Below are 12,654 nucleotides of genomic sequence, written 5' to 3'. Positions count from 1 at the left end.
TGGAGGTTTGGGGGCTCGGAGGTCCGGGGGTTCCGGGTTTGGGGGTTTGGGGGACTGGGGATTCCAGGTTTGGAGGTTTGGGGATTCCAGGTTTTGGGGCTTCGGGGGTCCGGGGCCTCCAGGTTTGGAGGGCTCGGGGGCCCGGGGGGTCTGGGGGCTCCAGGTTTGGAGGGCTCGGAGGTCCGGGGGGTCCAGGTTTGGGGGCTCGGAGGTCCGGGGGGTCCGGGTTTGGGGGCTCGGAGGTCCGGGGGGTCCGGGTTTGGGGGCTCGGAGGTCCGGGGGTTCCGGGTTTGGGGGTTTGGGGGACTGGGGATTCCAGGTTTGGAGGTTTGGGGATTCCGGGTTTTGGGGGTTCGGGGGGTCCGGGAGCTCCAGGTTCGGAGGATTCGGTGGTGCTGGGACCGGCCCCGCGGCTGGAGGGCCCGGGGGTGCCGGTGAGGGGTTGGGAGGGGGGATTTGAGGGGTGTTCGGGGCTCCTGGGTGGGCTGCAGGACCCCCTGTAGGAAGGGGAGTTTTCCTGGGGGGCTGGGGGGGTCCTGAGCCGAGCACGCTCCTGCAGGGGCTGGAAAAGCCCCGGGACAAGGCTGGGAGAGCCTTTGGAGGCGGTGTGTGTGTGTGTTCCTTATGTATTACACATAAATCTATCAGAGCCTGTACCTTCCATTTATTTCCCTATAAATGCATCCCTGCAGGCGTGTGTGATGCGTTTCCAGCCCGGCTGTATTTCCATGGCACAGCTGCTCCCTGGACCATCCCCTCAGGGGTTTGTTGCCCATCCCCGGGGTTTTGTTGCCCTTTTTCCCTTTCCCGAGGTGCAGGGAGCAGCTGCTCTGAGCGTTTTCACCTTCCACTCCACGAAAATCAGCCTGAGGGCACAAAAAGGGGTCTGGGTGAGGTCTGACCCCAAATTCTGCTGGGGTTCTGCTCCAGTGGGATGTGCTGGGTCCCGCTGAGCTAAGTGACAAAGTCACCCAAGGGACAGAGAGGAGCTGGGGGAGGATGGCTGAGCTGGCTGTGAGCCCTGCTGTGCAGAGGGGTCTGGCTGGGATTTGGGGGCTCCCTGGCTGCTCCCCGAGGTTGCTGCTGTCTCCTAGGCCAGCATGATCCCGGGAGTGGGGCCGGTGCCGCAGGCGCTGCTGGGGACGCTGCTCACCTGGGGGCTGACGGCGGCGGGCTCGGCGCTGGTGTTCGTCTTCTCCAGCGGGCAGGTGAGCCTGGGGAACCCCCAATCCTGCCCTGGCACCCCACAGATCCTGATCCCGGGGCAGGGGAGCCCTGGGATCCCACAGATCCTGCCCTGGCACCCCACAGATCCTGATCCAGGGCAGGGGAGCCTGGGGATCCCCCAGATCCTGCCCTGCACCCCACAGAGCCTGATCCCAGGGCAGGTGAGCCTGGGGATCCCCCACATCCTGCCCTGGTACCCCACAGATCCTGATCCAGGGGCAGGGGAGCCTGGGGAACCCCCAATCCTGCCCTGGCACCCCACAGAGCCTGATCCAGGGGCAGGGGAGCCCTGGGATCCCACAGATCCTGATCCAAGGGTAGGTGAGCCCTGGGGCAGCCCCTGCGATCCCACAGATCCCACAGGATCCTGATCCCAGGGTAGGGGAGCCTTGGCATCCCACAGATCCCAATCCAAGGGCAGGGGAGCCCTGGGACAGCCCCTGGCACCCCACAGATCCTGATGCAGGGGCAGGTGAGCCCTGGGATCCCACAGATCCTGATCCAAGGGCAGGGGAGCCCTGGGGATCCCACAGGGTCCCAGTGCAAGGGCAGGGGAGCCCTGGCATCCCTCCTCAGCCCTGGCATCCCTCCTCAGCCCTGGCATCCCAGAGGAGCTGGGCTGTGCCCTGCTCATGGCTGGGTTCTCTGCTCCCACCTCTGGGGGGCAAGAAGAGGAAAAATCCAGCTCCTCTCCCAACACCCAGGAGGGGAAGGAAAGCGAATTGCTGAGCCTGGGATGTGCTCCTGGGGCTCTGCAGCTCCTGGGGCTCTGCAGCTCCTGGGGCTCTGCAGCTCCTGGGGCTCTGGCTGGGAGCAGCAGCTCCCCTGCCTCTAACCTGGTTTTGCTGCCACGTTTCCAGGGCAGGATTTGGGTCAGAATGAGCAAACTGAGGAGTTTAAATCATCCTGGATCCAAATTTAGAGCCCCCCTCGCCAGGGTGTTCCAAATTGCCCAGATGGATTTATTATTTATGCCTCGGTCTTGTGATGATTTATTCAGGAGGTGGCTGCCAAGTGAGGCTCCCTTTGGAGAGGAGCACTTTGCTTTTCTTCCTTGGGGAGGGGGCAGAACCTGCCCTGGGGTGGCAGGGACACCTTCCACTGTCCCAGGGTGTCCCAGCCCCGTCCAGCCTGGCCTTGGGCACTGCCAGGGATCCAGGGGCAGCCACAGCTGCTCTGGGAATCCCATCCCAGGGAGCAACTCCTTCCCAAAACCCCACCTAACCCTGTCCCCTGGCAGTGGGAAGGCACTCCCTGCTGTGCAGGTCCCTGTGCAGCCTGGGGACCCCTTTCCCAGCTCCCAGCACGGTGGCAGTGCTGTCACCAGGGGTTCAGGCTGCTCTGTGCTTGCTTTGTTCCAGAGGCGGATCCTCGATGGGAGCCTGGGCTTCGCCGCAGGGGTGAGTGCAGCATCCTCCTCCTCATCCTCCTCCGTGTTCTCTGCAGCCTCTCCACGCTTGGTCTGGTTGCCCACTGCAGTTAAAATCCCTTGGAGGGTTCCCTGAGGGCAGGGAAGGGCTCAGGCTCCTCCTGGCACCGAGCTGCCCACGCTGCCTGGGCTCCCTGGTATCCTGGGGGCTCTGGGTGGCACTGGGAGCACTGGGATGGGCAGGAGAGCTGTGCTGGGGGCTGCTGGCATTGTGCTTCCCCATGGGTGCTTTAAACCTTGGGGGGAGAGGGAAGAGAGAGCTGCAGCTCTCCATGGAACCTGCATGTGAAGCGTGGGGCTCCTGGCAGCTTTCCCTGGAGGAAAACCTGGAATTTGGGAGCTGTGTGGGGGCTTGGCAATGTGGGGTGCTGGGGCAGGTGGGGCCTCACCCAGGCTCATTAAATTGTTTCCCTCATTAAAGCTGGAGTCCAGCTGCCAAACCCCACCGTGCAGGTGCTGGAGGGCACCTGGGATGTGCTCTGGGGGGAGCTGCCCCTTCCCAGGTGTGTGCTGGGCTCACCTGGGCTCTGCCAGGTGTCCCTGGGTGCCAGCAGCGGGGTTTGCTCCCTGCAGGGGAGGATTGTTCCCCTTGGTGGCTCTGGGGGATCCTTGGGCTGACATTTCTGCAGGAATCCCATCAGGATGAGGAGTGGCTGTCCCTGCTGAGGCCACCAGGTCGCCCTGCCAGCAGCTCTGAGTCAGCCCTGCCTGGCCCAGGTGTGGCTCAGGAAGCAGAACTCCTGCAAACATTTGCTTTTCCCTGGGCTCCTGCAGCTGGCAGGGCTCGGAGCAGCGAGGGGGAATTGTTCCTGGGGTGCCTGGGGGGGGCAGGCAGCCCTGGGGACACCAGGGACAGGTGAAAATGGGGCCAGGCAGCCCTGGGGACACCAGGGACAGGTGACAGAGGGGTCAGGCAGCCCTGGGGACACCAGGATCCCCCTGAGTTTGAGTTTTCCCAGCTGGCCAGCATTGCCATTGCTTGGCCAACAGCTGGGTCTCATCCTTTCCCTGCCTCAAAAGGGTTTAACAACACAAGGAACCTTTCCCTTTTCTCCCCATTTTTTTTCCCTTTTCTCCCCATTTTTTTTCCCTTTTCTCCCCCTTTTTTTCCCTTTTCTCCCCCTTTTTTTCCCTTTTCTCCCCCTTTTTTTCCCTTTTCTCCCCCTTTTTTTCCCTTTTCTCCCCCTTTTTTTCCCTTTACTCCCCATTTTTTTTCCCTTTTCTCCCCATTTTTTTTCCCTTTTCTCCCCATTTTTTTCCCTTTTCTCCCCATTTTTTTCCCTTTTCTCCCCATTTTTTTCCCTTTTCTCCCCCTTTTTTTCCCTTTTCTCCCCCTTTTTTCCCCTTCTCCCCCCTTTTCCCTTCTCCTTTTTTCCCCTTTCCGCCCTCCTTTTTTTGCCTTTTCCCTGCCTCAGTTCCCTCTCTGGAAGTCCCAGCTAATCCAGGCTTTTGCAGGCAGGAGCCTCCGAGGTGATGTGTTTCCATAGAGACAAAGCTTTGCTTGCTGGGGCATCTGATGGGAAATTCTGCCTTTTCTCTTAAATCTTCATATCCTTAGATGAGATTTTTTTTTATTTTTCTTCCCCCCCCAGCTGTTCCTCTGTGGTGCTGCAGGGCTGGGCTCAGACACCAGGAACAAACACCTGCAGCCCCTTTCCTGCAGCTTTTCCTCTGCCTGGGCTGCACAGATGGGTTTGGGCTGGGCAAGAGCCCCCGACAAAAAATCCCAAAGGATTTGGGTCCTGGCTGCCCCAGCGCTCCCTGGAGCTGCCCCCAGTAAGGTCTGGGTCACCCTGATGGGAGATGGCAGCGGATTTGTCCCCTTTTGGTGTTTAATGTGCATTTTAGGGGCTCTGGGGCTGCTCCTTCCCTGCTGGACAGGCAGGGCTCAGGGGGGAGCTGCCAGGCCTGGGCTGTGACACTGAGGGGACAGGCAGGGCTGTGACACTGAGGGGACAGGCAGGGCTGTGACACTGACCCAGGCAGGGCTGTGACACTGAGGGGACAGGCAGGGCTGTGACACTGACCCAGGCAGGGCTGTGACAAGGGGACAGACAGGAATGTGGCACTGAGGGGACAGGCAGGGCTGTGACACTGAGGGGACAGGCAGGGCTGTGACACTGGGACAGGCAGGAATGTGACACTGACCCAGGCAGGGCTGTGACACTGACCCAGGCAGGGCTGCACTTTGCTTTTTCCCTGTCCCAGGTGCAGCAGGAGATCATCCTCAGCCCTCCCCAGGCACTCTGGGATCAAATAATCCCTTCAAACAGCACCAGGGATTCACAGAGCTCAGCTGAGGCTGCTCAATGGAGCCTTTATGAAGCCAAGTGCAAAAGTTTGGCGAGGAAAGTGCCCTGCTAATGTCTTCATCTTCCACCTGCCTTTTCCATCTCCTTTTCCAGGATTTCCTGCTCCCCACCTTTCCCTTGGTGTTCCCATTCCCACCCCAGGGATCCCACCTGGACTTTCTGCTTTCATGAGGGATTTAATTGTAGCCCAGCAGGGTGGGTGGGCTCAGCCCAGCCCTGGGTGTGAAGCTCATGGCTCAGTTTATTCTGAATTTTAACACAAAAGCTCCTGCGTGGCTCCACAGCCACGGGGGCAGTGCTGGATCCCTGGGCTTGGGGGCTGAGGAGAGCCCAGAATTTGGGGCAATCCTGCACTGAGTCCTGGGAGAGGTTTGGGTTTGAATCCTGCTGTGTTTGGAGGGATTCCCACCAGAGTGGGGCACGGATCTGGATTCATTGCCCTGGTTGGTTTTTGTCTCCTGTCCCACTGCTGGGCAGGGTTTGTGATGCTCTGGGTCCCTGAGCTGATCCTGCCTGCCCTGTGTTTTCCCAGTCCTGCTGGATTTATGGCACTGTGGCACTTTTGGGGCACAAAGGCTGTGAGAATGCCCCAAATCCACTTTGGGTCCCTGGCTCCGTGGGGCTGGAGCAAGGGGAAGCTGTGGAAAATCCTCTCTGGTTCCAGGTTTGCTGATCCAGGGGGATTTTCCTCTTTTATTCCTGCCTTTGCCACCAGCTGGCTCGGGGACACTGGGGCCTGGCTGCTGTCCCTGGCTGGGCCAGCGCAGAGCTTTGAGATCAGAGTGAATTTGTCACTGCCCCCGGGTCCTTGGCAGGAATCTTCCCTTTTGTCACTCCTGGGATCAGCTGAAGCCAGGCTCTGACCCTGCCCTGGGTGGGCAGGAGATCCCAAATCCCTAAATCCCACCCTGAGCTCGGGGCAAGCTGCTGAAGGACTCCCCTGCAGCTTGGAGCGTTCTGTAAATCCATGACAAAGCCTCCCAGCACTGATCTGCAGAACACAAACCCATGGAATAAATCCCTTTTCCTGCACCTGGGGCTGCCTCCGAGCTGTGTCAGCTCCCCTGAGCTGTGGGGTCCTGGCAGGATCTGGGGGCTGAGCTCTGTCAGGGCTCTGTTTGCCGTGGGGAAATGATATCTTAACGTGAGCTGACAACATAATTCTCCAGTGCCTCTCCCTGTTGCCTGTGTTGCCACGTTGGGGCGTGTGGTTGTTTTTTAAAGGAGGTGGCATTTGAAATATGAGGTTTGACAGCCGTGCTTAAGCCTGACATGACAGCCCTCGTTCTTCTTACTCACAGGCAGCTCAGATTTACACAACCCCCCTGGGACTGGTGTCTGCAGCAGAGGCAGCTCCTTCCTCCCTCCTGGGGAGGGGCTGGGGGTGGCAGAGCGGGGCAGCAGCAGGAGAGGAGGTTTGGGTTGGAAGTTGGGAAGGAATTCTCTGGGAGGGTGTTGGGACACTGGCACAGGGTGCCCAGAGCAGCTGTGGCTGCCCCTGGATCCCTGGCAGTGCCCAAGGCCAGGATGGACAGGGCTGGGAGCAGCTGGGACAGTGGGAGGTGTCCCTGCCGTGGTGGCAGTGGATGGGCTTTGAGGTCTTTTCCAGCCCAAGCCATCCCTGTGGCTCTGAGCATCCTGCCAAAGGAATTTCCTGGGGTTCTGGGGGCTGCTGGGCAGAGCTGGGCTCACCTTCCCCACAGCATCCTCCTGCTGCAGCCCCTGGGCTCCCTCCACTGCATCCTGCACCCGCTTCTCCTTTGGGATTTCAGCTTCCAGGGGGTCTCACCACTCCCCTTGTGTCCCCAGGTGATGCTGGCAGCGTCCTACTGGTCCCTGCTGGCCCCAGCCATCGAGCTGGCCGAGGAATCCGGGACCTTTGGGGCCTTCTCCTTCTTCCCCGTGGCTGTGGGCTTTGCCCTGGGGGCAGCGTTCGTGTACGGGGCCGACCTGCTGCTCCCAGTGCTGGTGAGTGGGAACTGGGGGCTGGGGAATGATCCCAGGGCTGGGGAGTGGGAACTGGGGGCTGGGGAATGATCCCAGTGCTGGGGAGTGGGAACTGGGGGCTGGGGAATGATCCCAGGGCTGGTGAGTGGGAACTGGGGGCTGGGGAGTGATCCCAGTACTGGTGAGTGGGAACTGGGGGCTGGGGAGTGATCCCAGTGCTGGTGAGTGGGAACTGGGGGCTGGGGGCTGCTCCCAGTGCTGGTGAGTGGGAATTCCCAGTTTGGAGGCTCATCCCAGTGGTGTCATTTGGAATTGTGGGGCTGGGGGCTCATCCCAGTGTTTATCAGTGGGAATTCCCAGGCTGGGAGCTCATCCTAGTGCTGGCAGTGGGAATTCCCAGTCTGAGGGCTCATCCCAGTGCTCTCAGTGGGAATTCCCAGTTTGGGGGTTCCTGCCCTTCCTCCAGCTGCAGGGAAGAGCTGCTGCTCGCCAGGCATGGATGGATTCTCTCCCAGATTTAATGATTTTGTGATTTCCCCTGGCTCTGGCCGTGCTGGATGCAGCTTTAGCCTCACTGAGCTCTGTTGGTTTTTTTTTTAATCTTCCTGTTTTTTTCCCCCTTCACACTTGTGCTTTTGTTCTTGTGGCTGGCAGCACTCCTCAAACAGCTCAGGTGTGACCTCGTGTCCCAGCCCAGGGGCTCCATTTGCAGAGCTGCCAGCCCTGGCAGTGCTGCTCAATCCAAGCAGGCAGCCTGACACTGCTGCTAAAAATATCAATAAATGGGGAACTGGTGGATTTCTGCAGCTGGGGACACAAGAATGGTGCAGTCAGTGAAGAGATTTCCAAAATTTCCAAGGAGATCCTTCCATTTTCATATTTAGCTCAGTGGGGTTTTATTGGCCTGTGGTTGTGAGGAAGGAATGGGAGGTTTTTAGGAGTCTGTAGCACCAGATTTTGGAGCCTCTCCTGACAGGGTCTCAGCTCCAGGCAGGTGCATCCTTAGCTGGGAGGAGAATTTTCGGATGTTGTGGGGTCACTCTGCCTTGGTTTGAAAAGCCAGGTGTCTGCTAAGGAAGGCAGGATCCTCCCCTGAAATGGAAAATGTGAACCCCCTCCTTCTAAATTATTCTAATTTTGAAATTAAGGGGCTCTCAGGCAAAGATATGGAAGCAAGAATACCAGTTCTTTATTATGGTAAAAATAAAAATAAAAATGCTGCTCCTCTGGGAATGCAGGGGGCAGAAAGCTGCTCCTCTGGGAATGCAGTGGGAAGAAAGCTGCTCCTCTGGGAATGCAGGGGGCAAAGGCTGCTGTGCTGTTCCCAGGTCAGATTGTATCCAGGTAGGAATGTTTGGCTCCTCGCCTGGGCAGAGCATCTCCCCATGGATGATGGAATTTTCTCAGCCATGCAGGGACACTCACTGGCCATGAACAGGAAATAATTAATAATTAATAGCCCATTAACAGAAGAGATCTCCTGGAGGGAGGATTGGCTGTGGGAGAGATAAAGCAAACTGCCCAAAGAACAGCAGAGAACTGCCCCAAGATGGGAATTGAACACACACCCCCAGCCTGAGACCCACTCCCAGTGCCAGTGGCTGAAATGCCCCTGCTGAGACTCTCCTTCCTCTCCTCGCCCTCTCTTTGGGTTTTTTGGGGCTCCCAAGTGCCCTGCAGGATCCAGGAGCTGCTCTTGGATCCCTTGGGAGCTGCTTGGCCCCGAGCTCTGCCCATTGCTGCTGCTCCCCCTGTGCCAGGGCATCCCCCTGGGCTGGGCTGGAGTTTCCCAGAGGGGTGAAGAAGCAGCTGGAGCACAAACCCTGTCGGAATCTGAGGTATTGATGATCCCGAGATTGTAGAAAGTCTCTGTCTGTCAGCCCCGCTGCCAAAGCAGAAGCCATAATTGGTCTGTGCTGTTTCAAGGTTGTTTATTCTGTTTATCTCTAACATGTTCTGCTGCCCTGCCGCAGCTCTGTCCTGCAGGGCAGCGTGTGGGGCTCTGCCCCCAGTGGGATGGTACAAACATTAAATACCACAAACTACCTGTGCTGGATTTACAATAACGTGCCAATATCTGTCACCTACGTTGGACAGTGTGTCCCCAGCCTGAACCAACAGAAAAATGCCAACACCACAGTGAAACATGGAGGGCATGAAGAAGGAGAAAAAGGACAAGACACACCCAATTTCCTCCATCTTGTCCCCTTTGAACCCCTAATCTAGAATCCTAAAATTTTACTTTTGCACCAGTGTCACACTTAATTATTACTGATATCAAACACTCAGAGCTGGTAATTCATCCTGTAAGATTGAAAACTCTTTTCCATGGGCAGAGATCACAGCCAGTGTCTCTGGGGGCTCTGTCCAGGGGGGTTCCTGACCCCTGCCAGGGTCCCAGACCTGCCAGGGCAGCCAGAGGGAAGCCCTGGATTCCCACAGAACCCCACAAAAACCTGTTCTGGTGGCTGGAGTTTGTGCTGGGTGTTTTTTGGGGGAAGTGGAGTGGGGTGGAGTGACAAGGACAGGACAGGCAGGGAGGGTGCTGGCCTTGCAGGGAGCAGTGGAGGTATAAAAACATCCAAATCTGTCCTCAAATCCATCTGCAATGCTGCTGGGAGCAGAGCTGCTCTCCTGCCTGCTTTGCTCCGTGTGGGACATGCTCATCCCATGGGAATTCTGTGGCCAAGGAGGATTTACCCCCTCAGGTGGAGCTGGGGAAGGGTTTTTATCCCAAAATAGCGCTGCTGTGTGTGTTCTCCTCCTGGAAAAGGGGCAGGAGCCACCCTGTCAGGGTCTGTTTGATCCAAAGCCTGCTTTTCCTCCCCCTGGCTGCTTTGGGAAGGGTCAGGAGAGCTGGCAGAGGGTGGGGGGCTCTGTGTCACTGCAGCTGGGCAGTGGCTTCAGGATGGCAATTTTGGGATGCTTTGGGAAGAGACTCGTCAGGTTTTGGGGAGAGGCTCGAGCTGAGCCAGTTGAAATGAAAAACAAAAGTTTGGTGAGGCTGGCAATGTGCTCTGGGGGCATCTCCCTTTCCCTGGAGCCCGGATTTCCCCCCAGGGTTTGTGGCTGGTTCCCTCTCTGTGCCAGTGAGGCTGGGAGGGAGCCCTGGCACAGCTCCAGGCTGGACAACAGCCACCTCTAAAAGCTTTTATCGACTCCCTGGCAGCCCAGCCCTGCCTGCTGCCAGCCAGAAGGGTTTTTCCCCTGCCTCAGCCCGCTGGAGCTGGGGTTTGCCCGTGGCAGAGGAAGGGTTAAGCTCCCAGCCCAAGTGGTACCTGAGCAGCTGGAGTCATTCCACTCCTCACAAAAGGCAGATCTAATCTATTACATCTTTATCTTTGCCTTTTCCCCCGGTGTTTGTTCATCCTCCAGCAGGGGAGGAGATGCTGGTGGGGTTGGCAAACCTCACTGGGAAATCTGGGGGCACTTGGAGGGCGAGAGCAGGGCAAAAACAGATCCCAGGGGTTTCAGAAATGGGCTCTCCTCGATTTCCCTGAATCTCCTGGCATGGAGCCTCCAGTTTAACCTGTTTTCTTATTTAAATGTACATTTCAGCTGGTGCTTGAGGAGGTTTTGGGTGCTGATGGGGCTGGGTGAGCCTCTGGAGCCTTTCCTAAAAAGGGTTTGGGGCTCAGTGCCTTCACTGCCAAGACCCAAAGCCTCTGAGGGAAAGTTTACTTAAAAATTCAGTGCATCAGGTCCCTGATGGCTCAGGAGCTATTTTGGATCTACTGAAAGGCATAAGAATGCTGGAATTAAGTGTTATTATTCCCATCCTTCAAATCTGTCGTGCAGCTCTGCTGCCTTGGGTGGGTTTTGTTCAGAGGTTGGTGTTTTATTGGCTTTGGGATGTGCTTGTCCTTCCTGGGGCAGTCCCAGGAGAGGCCAGAGGATTCCCCCAGCCCTGGCTCTGGTTTCCAGGCAGTCCCTGGCTGCTTTTGCTGCTGGATTTTCACGTGCAGGTGGGAATTGGAAGCGTCAGGAGCTGGCCCAGCTGCCCAGGGGTGGCAAAGCTCTGTGGATGTGGCACTGGGGGACGTGGCCGTGGTGGCCTGGGCAGTGCTGGGGTGGTGGCACTCGGTGTTCTCAGAGGGCTTTTCCACCCTGAGGGATTTTATCACTCCCTGTGAGCTGCTGAGCCCCCAGGAGCTGTCCTGAAGTGTTCCCAAGCCCACATGGATGGGCTTTGGGGGCTTTGGGTGCAGTGCAGCCCCCCAGGAGCTCCCTGGCTCCTGCTTTTCATGGAATTCCCTGCTGGGACTGGGACAGGAGCAGGGAGAGGGAGGAATGCAGCTGGTCCTGGTGGGAGCTGCAAACCCCCAGGAGCTGCCCCAGCCCTGCCTCAGCTCCTGCTCTTCCCACTCCCCTGCCTGACTCTGCTGCCATCATTAAATCACTAAATAGGATAATGAGGCTTTATCAGCCTCATCTCCTCTCTGTGCAGGCTTGGTTTTGCTCAGGAGCATCTGTGTGCACAGGGAGGAGCTCCATCCCTCCCCTGTGGGGTCCCACGGCTGCTGGGGGGTCTGGGGGTCTCCCTGGGGACAAGGGGAGCAGGGCAGAGGCTGCAGGAGCAGCAGGAGTTAATGAATAACCCAGCCCCAGAGCTGCTGGGCCATTACTCAGCTCTAACCAGGAGCCTGCCAATACCTGGGGTGTAAAAGATGATCAGGGAGGGAGGATGGGGAGCCAGGGCTGTAATTCCAACCTGGAATTACCATCTCCATTGGATTTTAGTGGTGTTTTTTTCCCCTTGTCTGCTGGGTACAGGTTTGCTGGTTTTATTTTGCTCCTGAGCGCAGAGGAAATCAATAAAGCCTCATGTGATGGGCAGAGCATTCCTTGGATTTAAACAAACAGCAGCTTTGTTTAAAAGTGCCTTTTAAAAGCCTTTTGTGGGCTGGGTGTTTATTCCCCTCATCCCACAGACCCAGCACAGCCAAAATCCCTCTCTGGCCGTTGTGTCTCACACCTGTCTGGGGAACAATTTGGGCTCTGCTCTGCAGCTGCCCCGAGGTTCCCCTGAGCAGGGGCAGGATGCTCCTGGTGGGAGCTGAATCCCCTTGGCCCCCTCCAAACAGGATTTTTTTGGTGCTCCTGCCTTTTTCTGGACGTGCTTGGAGGCTCTTTGGGAGTATGGTTTGGGACTGGATGTTTTGCACAGAGAATTTTGGGCTATTTTGGGCCAGAGCTCTTGGGAAGGCTTTGAGAGCCCCGAGGATCCTCTCGTGTCTGGCTCAGAATGTGCCTTCAGGGTGAATATTTTGCCTTCTAAATCCATACAAGTCCCCTTTTGGGAGGGAAAGCTGGGAGTTGTGCATGGAGGAGGCTGCAGGAAGAAGAGGAGGAGGAGGAAGGACCATCAAGGTGTAGCTGCACATTGTTTAAAATTGCAATCTTCCCCTCAGGCCTAAACCACAGCTGGATTAAACCATGGAGAGCATCTTTTTTTTGGGAGAGGGGGCCACTAGGAAGTGATTCCTTGTAAATTCCTGCATTTTAGGAGGAATTTCTTCCAGGAAAAGGTGCCAGGCATTGGAATGAGTTGGAGTGCCCATCCCTGGAGGTGCCCAGGGGAGGCTGGAGGTGGCACTCGGAGCTTTGGGGACAAGGTGGGGACTCGGAGATCTTGGAAGGCTTTTCCAGCCTCAATAATTGAGGGATTTGGGGATTCTCCACGTGCTGGGACAGGCAGGGCAGCTGTGGGTGCACTCCCACCCCCAGGGCTGGGAAGCT

General features: G+C 57.4%; 1 protein-coding gene across 3 annotated transcripts in view; it reads left to right on the top strand.

Moving 5' to 3' along the window:
• The window catches only part of SLC39A11 (solute carrier family 39 member 11), a 90,987-nt gene that overhangs the window by 516 nt on the left and 77,817 nt on the right, over positions 1-12,654 (top strand). For all 3 annotated transcript variants that reach the window (XM_030287329.4, XM_030287328.4, XM_072937023.1), the window contains exons 2-4: positions 1,095-1,208; positions 2,589-2,627; positions 6,778-6,936. In XM_030287329.4, coding sequence (XP_030143189.4) covers positions 1,101-1,208; positions 2,589-2,627; positions 6,778-6,936 — 306 coding nt within the window. In that variant the 5' untranslated portion in view covers positions 1,095-1,100. The remainder of the gene's footprint in view (positions 1-1,094; positions 1,209-2,588; positions 2,628-6,777; positions 6,937-12,654) is intronic.

The sequence above is a fragment of the Taeniopygia guttata genome, chromosome 18 (genome assembly GCF_048771995.1).
Source record: "Taeniopygia guttata chromosome 18, bTaeGut7.mat, whole genome shotgun sequence".
In the NCBI taxonomy this organism is placed as follows: Eukaryota; Metazoa; Chordata; class Aves; order Passeriformes; family Estrildidae; genus Taeniopygia; species Taeniopygia guttata.
This window is presented reverse-complemented; position numbering and strand designations above follow the sequence as displayed.